The sequence below is a fragment of the Terrapene carolina genome, unplaced genomic scaffold (genome assembly GCF_002925995.2).
Source record: "Terrapene carolina triunguis isolate 2854851 unplaced genomic scaffold, T_m_triunguis-2.0 Scaffold96, whole genome shotgun sequence".
Classification (NCBI taxonomy): Eukaryota; Metazoa; Chordata; order Testudines; family Emydidae; genus Terrapene; species Terrapene triunguis.
Genome location: NW_020664447.1, coordinates 61,007,379 through 61,025,342, shown reverse-complemented (window position 1 = coordinate 61,025,342; position 17,964 = coordinate 61,007,379). Strand labels below are relative to the sequence as shown.

The 17,964-nt window shown below is 48.1% G+C and overlaps 1 protein-coding gene across 1 annotated transcript in view; it reads right to left on the bottom strand.

Annotated features, from left to right (window-relative positions):
* Positions 1–17,721, bottom strand: part of IFT43 (intraflagellar transport 43) — a 51,041-nt gene extending 33,320 nt beyond the window's left edge. The window contains exons 1-3 of the mRNA XM_024192795.2: positions 17,656–17,721; positions 16,501–16,593; positions 109–176 (exon numbers count right to left, since the gene is read on the bottom strand). Coding sequence (XP_024048563.1) covers positions 109–176; positions 16,501–16,593; positions 17,656–17,706 — 212 coding nt within the window. The 5' untranslated portion in view covers positions 17,707–17,721. The remainder of the gene's footprint in view (positions 1–108; positions 177–16,500; positions 16,594–17,655) is intronic.
* Between the last annotated feature and the right edge of the window lie 243 nt (positions 17,722–17,964).

The following is a 17,964-nucleotide window of genomic DNA, read 5'->3' as shown; positions in this document are numbered from 1 at the left end:
GAGGTTCAGGAAGATAACCCTAGTGGTTGTGACAGCAAGCCCTAAAAGATGATGTTCAATCAATCTATGCCTAAGCCCACCCTGAGAAAGAAAGAAGCTGGTACTCACTTGGAAGGTGCCATTACAGGATCATCTGCCCAGCCTCCTTGCCGGCGTGGGGGTTTAGGTGGGGGGCCCTTTAAGAATAAGAGAGACACACAAGAAAGATGATATGTTATACCCAGTTCCAACCAGACCACCTCACACTAGATTCACTCATATTGACCCCTGCAGAGAGTTACCTGGCAAGAAGTTTGAGTCCAACACTGAGGTCCTGTTTTTAACAGTGTTTTACAAAACAAAGGAACAGAAATGTTGCCAGGCAGGTTTTAAAGTGTCTGAGACAACACAGGATGCATCACTGTATCCAGGGTCCTAGCTGAGTCTCAAGTTCACATACACAAGGCTCAGATGCTGCCTAGCCAAAACATGCCGGGTATGGTGGCAGTCCAGCCTGTGGGTGCTGCCCTCTCCAGGAGAGTGCATCTGCAGTTTAGTGTTGTTAAACTGCACTCATTTTTGTTTCATATCATAAGTGCACAACAAATTAACACATTCCCTACCCCCAAGGAGCTCTCTGTTCAAGACAGGCAGACGGACAGGACAAGACACACTAAGGCACATTAGGAGACTGAATTGGACTTTTAGGCCTGGTCTACACTAGGACTTTAATTCGGATTTAGCTGCCTTAATCCGAATTAACCCTTCACCCGTCCACACTACAGAGCCAGTTAATTCGAATTAAAGGGCCCTTTAAATCGATTTCTGTACTCCACCTCGACGAACGGAGTAGAGCCTAAATCGATTTTGTTAATTCGAATTAGGGTTAGTGTGGACGCACACCACCGAATTACTGTGTTTAAGTTAATGGGGTAGTGTGGCCGCACACCACCGAATTAATGTGGTTTAAAACCGAATTAAGGTGCTTAGTGTGGCCGCGCACAATCGAATTTATACAACCTGTTTCCCAAATTCGAATTATCTAAATTCGGATTAATCCTGTAGTGTAGACATACCCTTAGAAGAATTGGGGACTTCAGCAGCTGAGTCAAGGGAGAGAATTATTCCAGGAGTGGGTGGGTCAGCTTTTGTGGCCTGCATCATGCGGGAGGTCAGTCTAGATGATCATAATGGTCCCTTCTGACCTTAAAGTCTATGAGTCTATGAGTCTATAAGATAATTATTCCTATTATCTTGCTCCTTTCTATGACGTGCTGTGCGGCCATGGCAATAGGCAGGTGGGGATGTGGCTCAGGGATTGGGATAAGAATTTCCGAGACCATAAGGGGAGCCAGTAGGCCGCTGTTCTGTGTGTCCAGCCCATGCCACCTGCAGCTTTGGGCTCAATTCCCCTCTCCCAGGGTACTGAAGTATAAAGTACCTGATACGGCAGAGGCCTTAGCAGTTTGCATGACATGCAGTAGTATGTGTGATGGGGCAGGGCAGAGCAAACAATTTCAGATTTTCATAGCCCCAAAGGACTCTGTCCAGAAAAAGCAGGTGGTCTAGAGAGATTCATAAGACTACAGCAACAAATGTGGAGAGCAGCATAGTAACCCCAAGGGAGCTTCAACCCTTAGGCAGGGGTAGCAGAATGGGGACATTCTCCTGAACTTTAGTTAAGAAAGGGGGAAGGGATGAGTGAATACTGAAGATTTCCTGGTCTCAGAGTGAGGGGCGCGGGAGGAGGATAACTCTGCGACAAGGCCAGCCAAGGGTCTCCAGCTTCTCAATGAGGAAAGGCTGGTGGTAACCCTGAGGCAGAGGGTCTCCTCTGTTTGTTTCTAGAAGCAGAAGTATTGTTTGAGAGTGTGGGAAATGGACACAGCCTGCCAGGGGCAACTGCTGCCTGCTGTAAGGAGGGGGCATGACCCTGCATAGCTCCTTGGGAGGAGCAAAAATAGGCATTCTCCAAAAATAAACAGGGAACAGAAATGAGCTGGGAGCTGCAGTTCCAAAATACTGGCTTTCTTCAGCAAAGGGAGCGCGGGAGGTCAGAGGGACAGGCAGGGAACGTGAAGTGCAGGAAATGGCCTCCTTATATGGGTTCATCCGCAGGGGACAGAGCTCAGTCGACTGGAATGACCATGTCACAGAATGCAAAGCCTTCAGGGCCCCAAGTGAATGGAGTTTTCTGATCTTTACACAATTCCCCCAGATTCTTAAGATGCCAAACTACAGAAGAGGCTGCAGTGCCAAAAAAGGAGCATTTTGAATTCAGATGATTTGTGTGCTCCCGAGCCCAGAAAAAAAGGGGAAAAAACCACACCACATATGGGCGCGCGCACATACAAAAAAACCCTACACATACCCCACCCCTACATCTCCTCACACAACTGTCCTTCCCCATACATGCAACCTTGACCCTCCTGCTCAGATCCCTCCACAGCTCTACACAATCCCACAGACAGCCTACAGCCCATGTCCCCCAGACATACAGCCTCTGCACAGGCACATTCAAAAACACCTCATGTGTCTGATGAGTTACATGAATGCTGCCAAAGAGTCAAGGGGACAGAACCGAGGGGAGGACCCAATACCTCCAGCCTCTGCCCCAAATCCTGTTTCCCAGAGTACTTGGGTTTTAATCCCAAACTATTAAGGTCAACATTCAGGTTCAAGGTTGCTTCAACTCAGGCACCCAACCTTAGAGGGTACTTCTGAAAACATGCCCTGCTCTATGACCAAGACATGACTTCACTGTGTAATTGGGATTTAACCCCACTGCTTCACCCACCTTACAACCTCTCCCCACTGAACACACAGACCATGTGGCTCTTAATGTCCAGAACACTAACCCTCCACTATTCCCACAGCTCCTTTATTTCTGTTGCAATAAACCCAGTAATCCTTTCAGGATTACCTACAAGGAATATTCAGCCACAGTGATGGCCAGGCCAAGAATCAGTTGAGGATCATTGGCTGTATCTTTGTCTATTTGCCTGTAAAGTACCATAACTAGGTTAGTGTACCATATACATTTTTTAAAATAATAATTTACATTTATTCATAGGTTTTAAGACCAGAAGGGAAATTGAAATATTCATATTTTTTAGAAAAAAAAAAAAATCTAATCTTGATTAAAAATTTTCCAGTAAGGGTGAATCCACCACATCCCTTGTTGCAATCATTAATTAATTATATAGCATCATTTATCTAAAAATTTCAAAGTGTTTTACAAATTAAAATGTAAGCATCATGTCACACATCACCAAAATACAGCCACTTCTGAGATGGATGTGGCTGCCCCAAGCAGCCCTAAATAAGAATTCAAGACAAAACTAAAAAGAATGTAATGTCCAGTTGAAACTTCACATGGAATTTAGGGATACAGTTCTGGTGTATTGGCCAAATTCCAGCCTAGATACCCCAATTTTTATGAAGTGGGATGTAGGATTTTTAATGACCAAAAGTGGTCAAGACCTCTGTGCCCCTAACTTCGTAGTTAGGTGCCTAAGTAAATGAATGGACTTTCAAAATGATGAGCACCCAGCAGTTCTCAATTGGTGTCACCCTGGTTTATTGATGGACAACTTTCTAGTGTAGCTTTTCCCATTTCTTGGCATGCTTATAAAATACTTTTTTCTCTTTAGCCTCTTTGGCTGCATTAATTAGGGGCTGGTTTACACTACAAAGGTTAGGTCAGTTTAAATACATCGTCCAGGTCTACAAAAAAATTCACACCCTTTGCAACATAATTAAGCTGACCTAAGTCCTGGTGTAGACACTGTTAGGTCAACAGCAGAATTTTTCCATTAACCCAGCTACTGCCTCCTGGACAGGGGGACTTACTACAGTGATAGAAGAAATATATGTTCACACCTCAACTGCTAGCAGAGGACCTCACCCTCCCTGATTGAACTAACCTCGTTATCTCCAGACTGATTCTTGCCTGCATATTTATACCTGCCTCTGGAAATTTCCATTACATGCGTCTGACGAAGTGGGTATTCACCCACGAAAGCTTATGCTCTAATACATCTGTTAGTCTTAAAGGTGCCACAGGACTCTCTGTTGCTGTCTACCTATAGCGGCACAGCTGCAGCTGTGCTGCCATAGCATTTCTAGTACAGACATAACCTACTTCGGTTTTCTTGATGCCCTTAGCTCTTTCCAAGTTTTAACTAAATTATATATTCTTGCTCAGATACCCATTTCCAGAAGCTCTCTTACCTTCAGTCCCTGGAAAATGTCCTTTGCACAATGGTCATGGCTTGGTCCTTTAATTTTTTTTCCTACAGGGATTCAGTCTGCTGTATCTTTGTGATGGTGCCTTTTAAGGATTCCCCAGACCTTCCTCACCAGTGGAGTTTAAATACAATCTATTGCATGTTGCTCACTGCCCCCCCATAATTACCTGAATCCTATTAGTCATACCTTGCTAGGAGCTGTGAACCCCTATTCCTCACTACTATTCTCAGTTACTTCCTCTTCCTTGTCAGATAGCAGTAATTCTATGGTGGCTTCTCCTCTGCTCCCTACGTAACTGGGGGGGTGGGGTGGGGTGTCCAGACTCCTATTATCTTGTGCCTCTACAGCTGCAGAGGTAAAGGAGCTTTGTGGGTGCTGGAAGCACCTCAACTGCCTCTCTTTGGAACTTGAGGAACAGGCAATCCTTTCAGAGAGATGATTAGTGTTACAGAGGCAGGTTATGGATGCACGGGATCCTTCCCATAAACAGATTCTCAGAAGGGATTGGAGATGTGGATTCATTCTCCTTCATCATCATGACACCCCTTGGGAGCCATCAGCACTCTGTGCAGGAAATATGAACTCAAACAACACCAACAGTGTGTGTCAGAGGGCACACGGGCCTCAATCCCAACCTGAGAGGCCATGACGACAGGTCAGCAGTGGTCCATCCCATGTATTTCATACCTCCTACCCAACATCTGATAGAAGCACAAGACCCAGCTCCCCGCCCCAGGCAGTAGCTTTGGGGGGTGGAGGTCTGGTGGCAGGGGGGATTGTATGTAGATGCCTTGTTTTCATTTAACAACCACCACAGAGTGGAGCGAAAGAAGGGCCAGGCTTCAGTTTCAGTCTCCACAATAAGTCACCCAAGGTTCCTCTACAGCTAAGAAAAGCTGCCTCCTCAGAGAGGGCTCATGAATTAGTTTTTAATTATCACCAAACAAAAGAATTCTGACTCAAATAGCCCCAGTGCCTCTGGGCAGACACACAAAGAAACCAGTCTGTACAACCATCACACAGAACAAGACATGGGGAAGGCCTGATTCCTTGGTCTGCCCAAACCAACTCCCCTAGCTTCCTAGGATAATGGAGAGTGGTCCCCACTACCAGACCCCCTAGGGGCCTCCCTCTCTTTTATAAGACCTTTCTTAGGCTTGGTCTACACTTACCCCCCAAGTCGAAGTAAGGTACGCAAATTCAGCTACGTGAATAACGTAGCTGAATTCGACATACCTTACTTCGAACTTACCGCGGTTCAGACGCGGTCCACACACGGCAGGCAGGCTCCCCGTCGACTCCGCGGTACTCCTCTCGTTGAGCTGGAGTACCGCAGTCAACGGCGAGCACTTCCTGGTTCGATTTATCGCATCCAGACCAGACGCGATAAATTGAACCAGGAAGTTCGATTTCCAGCCGCCGAACTAGCGGCTAAGTATAGACCAGCCCTGAGTCTTCACTTCTCCAGGATCCTTTTATCCTAGTAGACACTTACTTCCCTTTACTAGGAAAATTGGGTCAGAGGTGCATCAAGATGGCAAGGAACTCATTTAGGGCCCCAAAAGATCTCTACCACCTATCACAGGGGATAAGCAGCAGCAGCCCATGTTGTGCAACAGTTGTCAGGACTTCATGCCGTAAAACAACGGTCATATCCAGCTACGTAAATCAGGCCCATGTTTCTGTCCTTTCAATAAAGTACACATATTGAAGCATATGGCACCTGGCCCTGCCCTCCGATGGCTTATATCCTTCCCTCTCTCCTCACACCTATACATCAATTCACTCCCCCCAGTGGCTTATCCTTTCCAACCCTGGGGTTACAGAACAATGTCCCTCCTCACCCCAAGGCTACACAGTAATGCCCCTCCCACCCATCCTGGTTATATACAAAAAGGTCCCTTTATCAGCTTGCTCCTCCCTAGGGCTATGTACTGGTAGCAAATGTTCTTATCCAGCTATACCCCGCCATCAGCTCCTTTAGTGGGCTCAGGATAGAAGCATTCAAAGCATGAAATAAATGTGTGGAAAAATCTTTTAATAAAACTATTTCCCATGGGATTCCCAGTGTCTGTCTCTCCTCCCCACCCAGGGAGCTGCACAGGGAGGATGCTACAAAAAAGGCTGGGAAACGTGACTGATTAGAAGAGCTATTTTGGTGAGAATGAAGGAAGATGTCATTGAAAGGCCAATAGATAACCTCAACAGGCTGAAAATAACTGCCCTGCTGGCTGGCCACTTGGGGTGCTGGGGGGAGTGGGAGAGAGTCAATACAGGGCCTTGGGGAGCGCCAGGCCACATGATGCCGGGGCTCACACTGGGAAAGTTGGCCTAATTAGGGAACATGAGTTTAGTTGCATTTTTCAGATTCCTCCTGGAGAATCTGGCCAATTTCCAGCTGAGCAGGCCCAGGAATGGTTGGGAGTCCAGCATGTCTGCAGGCAACAGAGAACCACATGGAAAGAGAAGCAAGTCCACTTCAAAAGTATACAGGTGTACCAGCCCATGACTTCCGAAACACTGTCTCCCCTGTGGTGGATGATGCGTCTCCTAATAGCAGAGAATAACAGAATCCATGTAGCCAGCAGAATCTCCTGGACATGGCAGGTAAGTTCAGCCCAGTCCAGGACAAACATGTTTGCCAAGCAAATCTGGGATGGCCTTCACAACTGAAAACACCACCAAGAAATACAGCCTTGGAGCTGGCACTTATTTCTCTCAGGCTCTGTTGAGATGCCTCTCGCTGTGAGAGCTATCAACTCCCACCCCCAACACCACACCAAACCACGCAAAGCTTTGGTAGCATGGCCCATACCAAGAGGGGTTAGCCTTAGCTGAGGGCTCCTCCATAGTCAAGTATCATGGGGGACAGCAGAACCCTACAGAGCAAGAGATCTTAATTAGACTATTAGGGGCTGTCTTTTTGTTCTGTTTGTACAGCACCTAGCACAATGGGGGTCCTGGTCCATGACTGCAGCTCCTAGGCACTACCACAATACAAATAATAACTAATAAGAATTGAAGTATCTTGTTGGAGCAAGACAGGACTCCTTCAGTTCTAAACTCCTCAGAGCAGGGGGTAATGGGAAAGCACCTAGCACAGAGCAGATCCTTCCTCGAAATAAATAAATAATCCCCCATTGGGATAAACCCACTGCTAGGCATATGCAACAGTGGACTCAAAAGCATCTTACTCGGACTTCTGTAACTCTCAGACTGGAATGCCATAGGGTCAATATTTAGGTTCTGAGAAAGCTTGGGGGTGGCTAATGGAATCAGATTAGAGCTTACCATGTAAACAGGGCTAGGGACCCAAATACAGAGCGAGGTGCTTGAACAAGACCTGGGCAAGAAAACAACACTGTTTCACTTTCTGCTTTCTCTGATCCTGCAAAGTCTCACCCAGGTGAGCAAGCCTCAGTCACACTAGTAATGCTATTGATTTTAATGGGGCTCCTCACCTGCATGATCAGGCCCGTACTAAGTTACATATGTAAAGTACTTTGCTTTATATTCTCCTCACCTGTGTTTCCAACAACAGCTCACATTATTAATCATGACTGCATTCCTGATAATGACCAGCTTAATTTAAATAATAAAATAATAATAAATAGCACTTTTCCAGCTGCTTTACAAATACACCTCTACCCTGATATAACGCGACCCGATATAACACAAATTCGGATATAACGCGGTAAAGCAGTGCTCCGGGGGGGTGGGGGGGCTGCGCACTCCGGCGGATTAAAGCAAGTTCAATAGAACACAGTTTCACCTGTAAGGTGGTAAGATTTTTTGGCTCCCGAGGACAGCGTTATATCGGGGTAGAGGTGTATTAGTCAATCTCCACACAACATTATCTCCACTTAACAGAAAGGGATTAAGGCACAGATTGGAGAAGGAACTTGTCCAAGGTCACACACCAAATCTGTGGCAGAGCAGGAGCAGAACACAGGAGTCTTTGTTCCCACCCCTTTTCTCACTCCTCCAACACACTTTGCCCCTCCAGATTAACTATGTTCTCTTCCTTGCCACAAAGCAGAGATACGGGGATAGACCTTTTATTATTCCGTTGATCAGCCTCTCATCCCTTTGCTATGTGTCCTAGGCAGCGTTGGAAAGCGCAGCCCAATGACTGGTTGAACCTGGCAGACATTCAAATCTGAGCCAGGGGATGCAGAACACATCCTAGAGCAGGCAGATGGATGGAGGGCAGGACTTCAGCAGGCACATTCACACAAAGAGCACAAATGCTGCTGGTTCAATAATCTTCAACTCCCAGTGGGGAACATACCTAATACAGGAAGAGCCCAGATTATAAACACTCAGTGCAGCCCAAAGGGAGTTCAGAGAAGGGCTATATGAGTCATCAGGGCAATGGAGGGGCCAACTTCAAACAGATGATTAAAGAAGCTAAGTATTTCAGCTTGGCTGAGCAATGACTAAGGGAGGGATGTATTGTAGCTGCAGAAGTCTGTGGTCACACTTGATAGTTAGGTTCCATTTATAATGGTCTTATAAAGGGTTAATAAATGATTAATAGAGATTATAAACATTTTATAGACACAAGTACCCTGTTTCCCCGAAAGTAAGACATCCCCCGAAAATAAGACCTACTTCCAGTTTTGCCTCTCGCTGTAATATAAGGCATCCCCCCGAAAATAAGACCTCCCCGATAATAAGGCCACCCCGGAATATAAGGCCCCGAAGCTCCAGGAAAAATAAGACCTCCCCTGAAAATAAGACCTAGCGCATCTTTGGGAGCAAAAATTAATATAAGACACTGTCTTATTTTCGGGGAAACAGGGTAATAGGCATTACAGATGGTTATAAGCAACTTACTGATCCATCAGACCCTACAGCAATTAACCATTTATTTTCCTGTTATAAAATTATTTATAAATGTAACCTCAATATAAAGAATGACCAGGTATCTGAAGGGTGTAAACCCTAGGGAGGGAAGGCAGGGATTTAGGCCAGGTGGTCCTAAAGTATTTCATAGTAATGATCACTTCTCACTAGAACAATCGCCTCCTTGACACTGCCTCTCCCTCGCATCACACAACATCTCTGTAGCAACAACTGCTCACATGGAAAAGTCCCTGTCAGGAAAATATTGTTTGTTTATTTTAATGAAATGTAGCAGCCAGGAGGAGCTACTACCATGTGACCAACCAGCTCTGCACAGATTCCCAGCAAGTGCTCAGTAGGACCTGGCTTGGGAACCGCTGATCTAGGGTGATACAGGGGGATGTAATTGGATCTAACCAGACAGAATTAAGACTATGAAGATTTAGGTTGATTCTCTTCCCAGCAGCAAGAATAAAGTCTGCGGAATCATCCCCCAAGGGAAGTCCCATCACTCGAGATGGTGAAAACTACTTGGGACACAACCCTGGAGCGTCTAACATAGGGAACGATCCTGCCCTGACCTGGCAGGAGAATGGGTGAACTAGGTGAACTTACCATTAACTGTTATGATACTATGAAAAGAAAATTGTGAATTGCAGTGCTGTTTCTCTCTCTACGACAGGCATCAGACCAATTGAAAGTAACGTCCTGTGGCCAGAAGTAATGAGGTGTGAGGCAGAGTCTCCTTCCTGGACTTTAGCCTTCACACATAATAACCCCTCCAGAATGGGACCTCATACAGGCTTTCTAGGATTGGAATAAAAAACCCAAAGAAAGGGCTGATCCCCCATAGCTTTGATTCAGTAGACAATTGACAACTGAGGACCTGGTAACAGGTGGTGTTTGGACTGTTAGGTGGCAGACACAGTCATTTCTCTGTTGAGCTGCCTCATGCACAGTAGATCCCATCACATGCAGAGGGCTTGACACCAAGCTGCTAAACACCCTCAACTCCGACTGACTTCAATGCAATCAGCACCTTGTAGGATCAGACCCAGAGGCACGGGCGTTAGGAAGAGATTCACATGGCACAGACCAATAAGATACTGTGTTTATCAGCTGGTATTTAACCAGATAGCTCAGGGAAGCCTTGGGAGGAAGGCAGCATCTGCTCTGAAAAAGACATTCCTGTTTGGAGAGGATGCAACCCATTTCCCCCTCACCTTTGGACCAAGACAGGAAGCACTCCTTCCAAGCTTTGGAGCTCAGCAGTACTGCTGGCAGTGAGGGAGAAGAAAGGAGGGCCACTCCAACTTCCCGCCAGGGCTCAGCCCTTGCAGAATGCCCAGCTCCTTCTGGCGAGGGGAGTGAAGACCAGCTAGGACATGCCATATTACCACTAGGGTATTGGGATGGTGCTTTCTCTTCTCTACCTTTCTTCAGCTAAAAGAAGCTTTTGCATATCTAATATATACAATAAGCAGCTTTAGCCAGGATGACTGGGCAATAGCGACTCCTGCTATAGGCAGAAACTACACAAGACACGTAGCCCAGAAGCTTTTCAGAAAATTCAGAAGCATTTCCAAGCTTTCCCCCAGGAAACAATTGCCCATTTGATGAGTTTCTAGTACATCCTGAACAGCAGTCAGGACTCCCTTTTCTAAATGAATGCTGTGAAATTTACAGGAATGCCTTTTAGTTATGGTAAATCCATACAGAAGAGCACTAGTGAAATTGCAGCTCCCTTCATGTAGCTCAGGAGCTCAGCACAAACCCAAACTCACCCGATTCCCTCCTGGCGATAACATTTCCCAAGGAGCTGGTGCAGTGAGAATACAAGAGGTGCAACCAAGTTCCAGGGGCAGAAGAACATCACAGAAAGGGTACAGGCACACATCCTAGCTAGAACCCAGTTGGTCTATTGACTGGCCTCCTGATGGGCACCAGAAGGACTCTGTGACTCTTAAAGGGGAGCTTTCACACTAGGGCATCCTGCCAAGCATACCATAGATAAAATCAAAACCCAGTCTCTGGTTTGACACCCTGGTCACTAATTGCTGATATGTTTTTCAGTGAGGGCATAGCACCTTCCCAGCTCCTCTACTCCCATTGTCTTCAACATGGAATCAGATGTCCCCACCATTTCTGTGGCAACATGCATGACTGTGACCTTAGTGTAGGATGTATCAGCTAGGAAGGAGGGAAGTCCCTATGAAACAAAGAATAGCAGTAAGAGTCAAGGGAAAGCAGGCAAATCATTGAGCCTGAGGCATGAGACTACTATATTTCATTCTCCTGTGTGAAAGTCCCTTTCAAGGCAATTTCCACTTGCATTGACAGGTTAGCTCTGCCAGTTTCCCTAGGAGAAGCCAGCATCTACCCAGAAGCCTCTAGTCCTACAAGGTCTACCTTTTCCTCAGTGTCTTCATCCTAGAATGATCAGCAGGGGGAAAAGAGAGAGAAAGAAATTATAAAAAAGAAAAACCATGAAAGGCCCCCAACACTAGTCTCTGGATTTCAGCTTGGAACGAATACAAGCAATACCTAAAGGACACTGTGCGCCTGATTCTCCCCTGCCACACACCTCGTGTAATCATTCACACCTGGAGAGAGTGAGTGTCAACTCCCCCCATTCACAATGGTTACATTTTACATCTGCTATGTGTGGGTGTCAGTGAAACAGTCCAAGACAGGCGAGAGTTTGGTCATGCACGTTCAACTGCAAAGGCAGCAGGAGGCTGCCACAAACCAGACGCTTGTCCGGGGACTGCCTAAGAAGGAAGCCAAGTTACAAACAAGGCCAACAGAGAGTAGATAAAGTCATTTCTCCCTAAAGAATGAAAGGTCCCAAACCACACACAGGTGCAGGTTAGAGTGGTGAAAAGTGGGTTCTAGAGAATAAATACACCTGCAAGAACACCAGAGCCCAGAAAGGGTCCCAAGTCACACAATTGATTTATATATGCAGGAGGCGGCAGCTATGTATCCTAGAGCCACTGCCTCCTGAGTATGACCAGATCCCCTACAGTAACTGTGGTTCTGCATGATATATTACCCACACAGTTTTCATTCTTGGTGCACATGTAACATCGACAGACCCCGGTCATCAGCAGGTGAGATCGAACCTGGGATTTATGGAGCTAAATGCATGAGCCTCTACTGCATGAGCTAAAAGCCACACGGCCCTTAGCTACGGCTGTAGCAGACTCATTAATCCCTAAGTGGTCTCAGTGCCACTAGAGGGGACAGAACACCACGCCATGCACAGGAGATTGGATTATTTCAGCTAGCAGTGTCCATTGGGGCCATGTGTGTGTCCTAGGTGCCCTCGTGCAACCCCTCCCCTCCCCCACACACACACTCCCCTCAGGGCATAAAAGGCTGAGCAGGCCCAACCATCCCTCAATTTCTTTGCCAGTATAGAATCCAAGTGGTATAGAACTCTATAGTAATGGGAAGAGGGAGCAGGTCATAGACTACATGTGAACATCATATCTGAAAACCACAGTTCCTGCAGAGTAAGTAACCTTTCTTTTTCGAGCAATTGTCCACGTGGATTCCACTTCTGGCTACTCCAAGGGAGGGGCCATTATATCACATGCCCTGTCTAAGCATAGGAGAGGTGATACAAGACATACCTCAAACCTAGCATACTGGTAACTCCAAAGCAGATGCTTTGGATATCACCATTTTCAATCTCTCAAGGATAAGTGACCAGTTACCAGGCCCAGCAATCAGTCACTTAGGGCAAGGCTACACTTGCAGATGTAGAGCGCTGTGAGTTAAACCCGCCTTCGTAGAGCGCAGTAGGGAAAGTGCTGCAGTCTGTCCACACTGACAGCTTAAAGGGCACTGGCGTGGCCACATTTGCGGCACTTGCAGCGGTGCATTATGGGCAGCTATCCCAGCATGCAAGTGACTGCAATGTGCTTTTCAAATGGGGAGGGTGGGGGGGTGGAGTGTGACAGGGAGTGTGTTGTGTGAATGTGGGGGGGGAGAGAGAGAGAGTTTTTGGGGTGCTGAGAGTGTGTCAGCATGCTGTCTTGTAAGTTCAGACCCCCCTCTCTCTCACTCACTCAAAGCAAACAGTAAATGTTTGCTTTTTCTCAGAGCTGATAAGCAGCCGGCTTCTCCAAAATGGAGCTTTGAAAGGGCATTTCCGCATTCCTGCAGCCGATTTCACAACAATGACAAGAGTGGCCACTTGACTTAAGGGGATTACGGGACGTTTCCAGAGGCTGATCACAGCGCAGTAACGCAACATCTCGTTCACACTGGCGCCGTGGCGCTCCAATGGGGGTGCAGCAAACGTTATTCCACTCGCCGAGGTGGAGTACCAGCAGCACTGTAGCTGCGGAGTCAGAGTGCTCTACTTGCCTTGCCAATGTGGACGGGGAGTGAGCTAGGGCGCCTGGGGCTGCTTTATTGTGCTGTAACTTGCAAGTGTAGCCAAGGCCTTAGTCTTTGCCAAAGTAGCGGGTACCACAGAGCTAGTCAGTACTGAGGTGCACGATACTGAAGCTCTGAGTGCAGAGGCTACAGGTACTCAGTCATTCAGTGCCAGGGTGGGTACCAAGGGCAGCGCAGTCTGCCAATTGAGTGGGCACTGCACCTGCTGTTTTGGAGGTCAGCACCAGGACACCAGAAGGAGCCTTTCTAAGATTATGGTCCTTAAACAAATGAGCCCAAGACAAGAGTCTAGTGACTCAGGTGCCGGGGATGGTGACCAGTACCTTGGCTCATCTCTGGAGCAGTGCTCCTTTCTGCCGATCAGAAGTTGTTAACATTGATGTAGAAGTGGACAAATGAGGCTCTGAGCAGATGTTACCCAGGAGCTTGGGGTGGAATCTCAGCCCACCAGGGCACTAAGAGAGAGGCACCAGCAGATGGCTGAGGTCTGGCTGAAGCCTTCTCCTCAGTATGCGAGGAGGCTTGCAACAAATTCTCAAGGAGGAACAGCTTCAGGTTGGCTTCCCTCACACAGATTGCGCCTAGAAAAAGAGTGACAAATGGAACATCGCTCTGGGTGGACCCTTCTCCAGGGCAGTACTGTAATAACTGAGCCTACAAATCTACCCTCATTGTGAAAGTTCATAAAATGTCATAATAACCTATAACAAATGTGAATGGGAATAATGTGCAAAAGTGAGACAAGACAGATTGAATTAATCCAAACCAAAAAGCCTACTAATATAATTCAAGGACAGTGTTAAGATCACACCTGGTAAAGAAGAAAAGTGTTGTACTGGAAATCAGTGGACCCAAATTAGCGTGTCAGAAATTAAGCCTAATTGGTGAACAAAATAATGAAAGGATGGGCCATCACTCCCCTTTTGGGGTCCTTAAAATAGAAGACTTTGTGGGGAAAATCAGAAGCTGTCTGACAACAATGGCTGGGTGAGGGATGGATGGACCAGAAGGAATGAACTTCACCATCATGGCTGCCACCTGCATTGTCTCCTGGGACCCCAGGATTCGCTATGACCCATTGGGCCTTCATTGTCCTGATCCTGAAAAATGTCCTGACCAGACCTAGCCAGAATAAGGGACCCAGATGACAATCTCCTCCACTGGGTCTGGCTAAATCCCGACCACCACCTGGGATGCGAGACTGTCATCTTCCCACATGTCCATTTTCTTCCCCATCTTATTTCTTCTTTTTCCTATCCTTCTCTTTTTGCCTTCGATCTCATAGAAGAGTCTGACTTAGCCAGCCAAGACTGTATATTCTGCATCTGTATATCACTGCTGTGAGCATGTGACCAAAAAGAGGCAGATAAATTCAATGCTCTAAGCAGCCTAAAGCTGGTACAAGGTTGCCAGGTCTCAGAGTGGCCGATAAGATTGTGTGCTGTGCCTGTGTTTTTCCAGCTGTGAGGTCGCAAGTGAAAGTCAATACCACAGACAGAAGCTGCATTTTCTATCATTGCTGTTCTTTTCTCTCCCCTATTGAGTGGGTTTGTCTTGTTTGGTCTTCTAGCGAAGAGGACTGACTTTAACATCAAGAGCAATAACAACAGCTCCAGCCCATCTCAACTAACTTCTCCCCCCCCCCCCCCCCCCCCCCCAAAAAAAAAAAAGAATAGTTATTACTATAGATTCTAGGACTGGAAGGGACCTCGAGAGGTCATCGAGTCCAGTCCCCTGCCCGCATGGCAGGACCAAATACTCTCTAGACCATCCCTGATAGACATTTATCTAACCTACTCTTAAATATCTCCAGAGATGGAGATTCCACAACCTCCCTAGGCAATTTATTCTATCTTTAATACCATCTAAAAGACCATCAAAGGGGCTGGCAGGGGGTTTCCTTCCACAAACTGTCTCCAGCTAAATGGAAAGGGAACAAGAGATGTTGTTAAAATAAAATCTTTATTTAACACTTTACATGTCAAAGGCTTTAACTGTTTTTCCTTCTTTTCAGTATCTTTAATAAAAGGTTTTAAAGATTTTTAATGGTGTATTTGCCATGTTCTAAGCAGGCGGAGGTCTCTGTACAACAAACTTTGTGTAAAACTGTTTAATGCTGGACAGTGACAGAATCATGTTAACACCTTTAACTCTTTGGGCCCATATAGTCCATCAAAATTAATACAACAGCAGAGTAGGTACTGGGAATGTCCATCATTAATAGGCATCCAAGTGCCACATGAAGGATGGGTCTTAAAGCCTAGTGACTTTAAGCTTCTGCTATAATGCTAGTACCCTGGGTAGGGGAGGGAACTCAAGTCTAAAAAATTATATACAGTTTTTACTAACTAAAAATGTATTAATTAAGTCACTACCTCTTGTTTTAACTAACACCAGCACCGTGCACAGAGAAAGGGCAGACACTGCAGGGGTTCCATCTCACTGCCATGGATGGTAAGAAGGATTGAAGAAGGATGGTTGAGCCTCATCAGACCTTTATGCCCTGGGGTGGAACATGATGGCACCTAGGACACAAGACCAACAGACATGGCTGGCCAAAAATCTGATCTTGTGAGCATGGGGCACATGAGCAACAAGAGTAGAATTAATGTGGAAAAAGATCACTTGAAGAAAGCAGCTACATTCATCACACTGCTTTTTTGTGAGGCACTCCTGTGCAGGTCCTCAGATTCCCCCATACCAGCATGTTCCATATCACCATGTACATCTCTCCCATGGAAAATCATCATAGAACATGTCTGCCCTCCTCCCCAGTACAGTTACACATGTTGGAGACACTAGGACTGCACTCAGTCAGACATTCGACAGCACAGTAATGGGAAATACAGAATGGCACTGTGGGCCCCAGCAGTAAGAACAAGACTTAGTCGGGGTAGACCTACACTGGTGAAGCAGGACCCCACAAGACATGCAGAATCCTCTGTAATGGGCAATGTCGGATTTAAGTGGCACCTTAGGCTGCAGGCATGTTATCCTGTCCATGGTACCCACCTCTCCAGTAGAATTGGCAGAGGAATTCTTCCTGCTGAGACGATTCTCCTCAGGAAAGGAATCCTGGCGAGCTCGTCGGCCCATCTTGGCCATCTGGGGGGGCAGAGAGCACAGTTACTGACAGTAGCAACTTCGGGGCAGCAAGTGCATGGTGCCGGAGAGAGAATCCAAATAACTTCCCTAATGCAACATTAGCACTGTACTGTAAGAATCACAAACAGGACAAAAACAATACAAGCACCAGGACCATCATTTGTTCACTGCTCACACAGCCATCTCTGGACCATTTTCCAAGTGGCCCCCTTTGCATGGCACACACTGCCTGAACTGATCTACAAGGCCAGTAAACTCTCCTCCAAGTCCCTTCTCCAGACTCACCTCAGCAGCAAGGGGCATTTAAAAAAACAGCCAATTGGCAACAGCATCAGGGGCAGCTGGGGAGAGCCAACACTTAGATTTGTATAAGGACAAGATAAATCAGATGTAGATGAACGGCTGTATAGGGAGGATCGTATTCCTCTCCCCCAAGCCCTTTGGATGCCATGGGTCGTCTTTGACTGTACGTGATTACAAACAGGGACTGGGGCTTCTCACGTGGTTAGTGGTGCCCCGGGTGGGGTCATAGAGGGCGGAACAGCAGAGCCCCGGGGTAAGGGGCACAACCCTCAGCGAGGGAACGGGCGGCGGGCAAAGCCCCCAGCAGGGGGAGGGGATGGAGGGGGCGGCTGCGGGGGGGGCAGAGCCCCCGGAAGAGGGAGGGGATGGAGGGGGCGGCGGCAGAGCCCCCGGCAGGGGAAGGGGGTGGAGGGGGCGGCTGCGGGGGGAGGGCAGAGCCCCCGGCAGGAGAAGAGGGTGGAGGGGGCGGCGGCGGGGTGGGGGGGCAGAGCCCCCAGCAGGGGGAGGGGACGGAGGGGGCGGCGGCAGAGCCCCCGGCAGGAGAAGGGGGTGGAGGGGGCGGGGGGCAGAGCCCCCGGCAGGGGGAGGGGATGGAGAGGGCTCGGCGGGGCCCGCTCTCGCAGCCCGCCCTGGGCCCAGCAGCGGGAAGCAGCCCTGCCCCCCCGGGGAAAGGGGAGATCTCCCCAGCGCCCTGCACCACCGCCCGGGGCGGGCTGAGCGCTCCCTGCTGGCTGCCCCCCGGGGACGGGTCCCTCTTACCCCGGCTGCCCCCTTGCGCGGCTCCTCGCCCAGCCCCAGCTCGGCCTCCATCCCGCAACTGGGCCTCGCTAGAGCTGGGCCGGGCCCGCCTCCGGCGTCCTTAACAACCAAACCTCGCCCACCCTTAAAGGGGCCGCCGCGGCGAGTGGGGACGAAGACGGCGCCAATGGGGTGAGGCCTCTGCCCTCCAGATGCTCAGACACCTCCCGCGCGGGGGAGGCCTGACACCCCGGGGAGGGGCTTTCCAGGGCCGCCAGCCTCCCTCGGCACCGCACTGCCCTCCCCATCTCACCCGCCTGCATTCTCTGG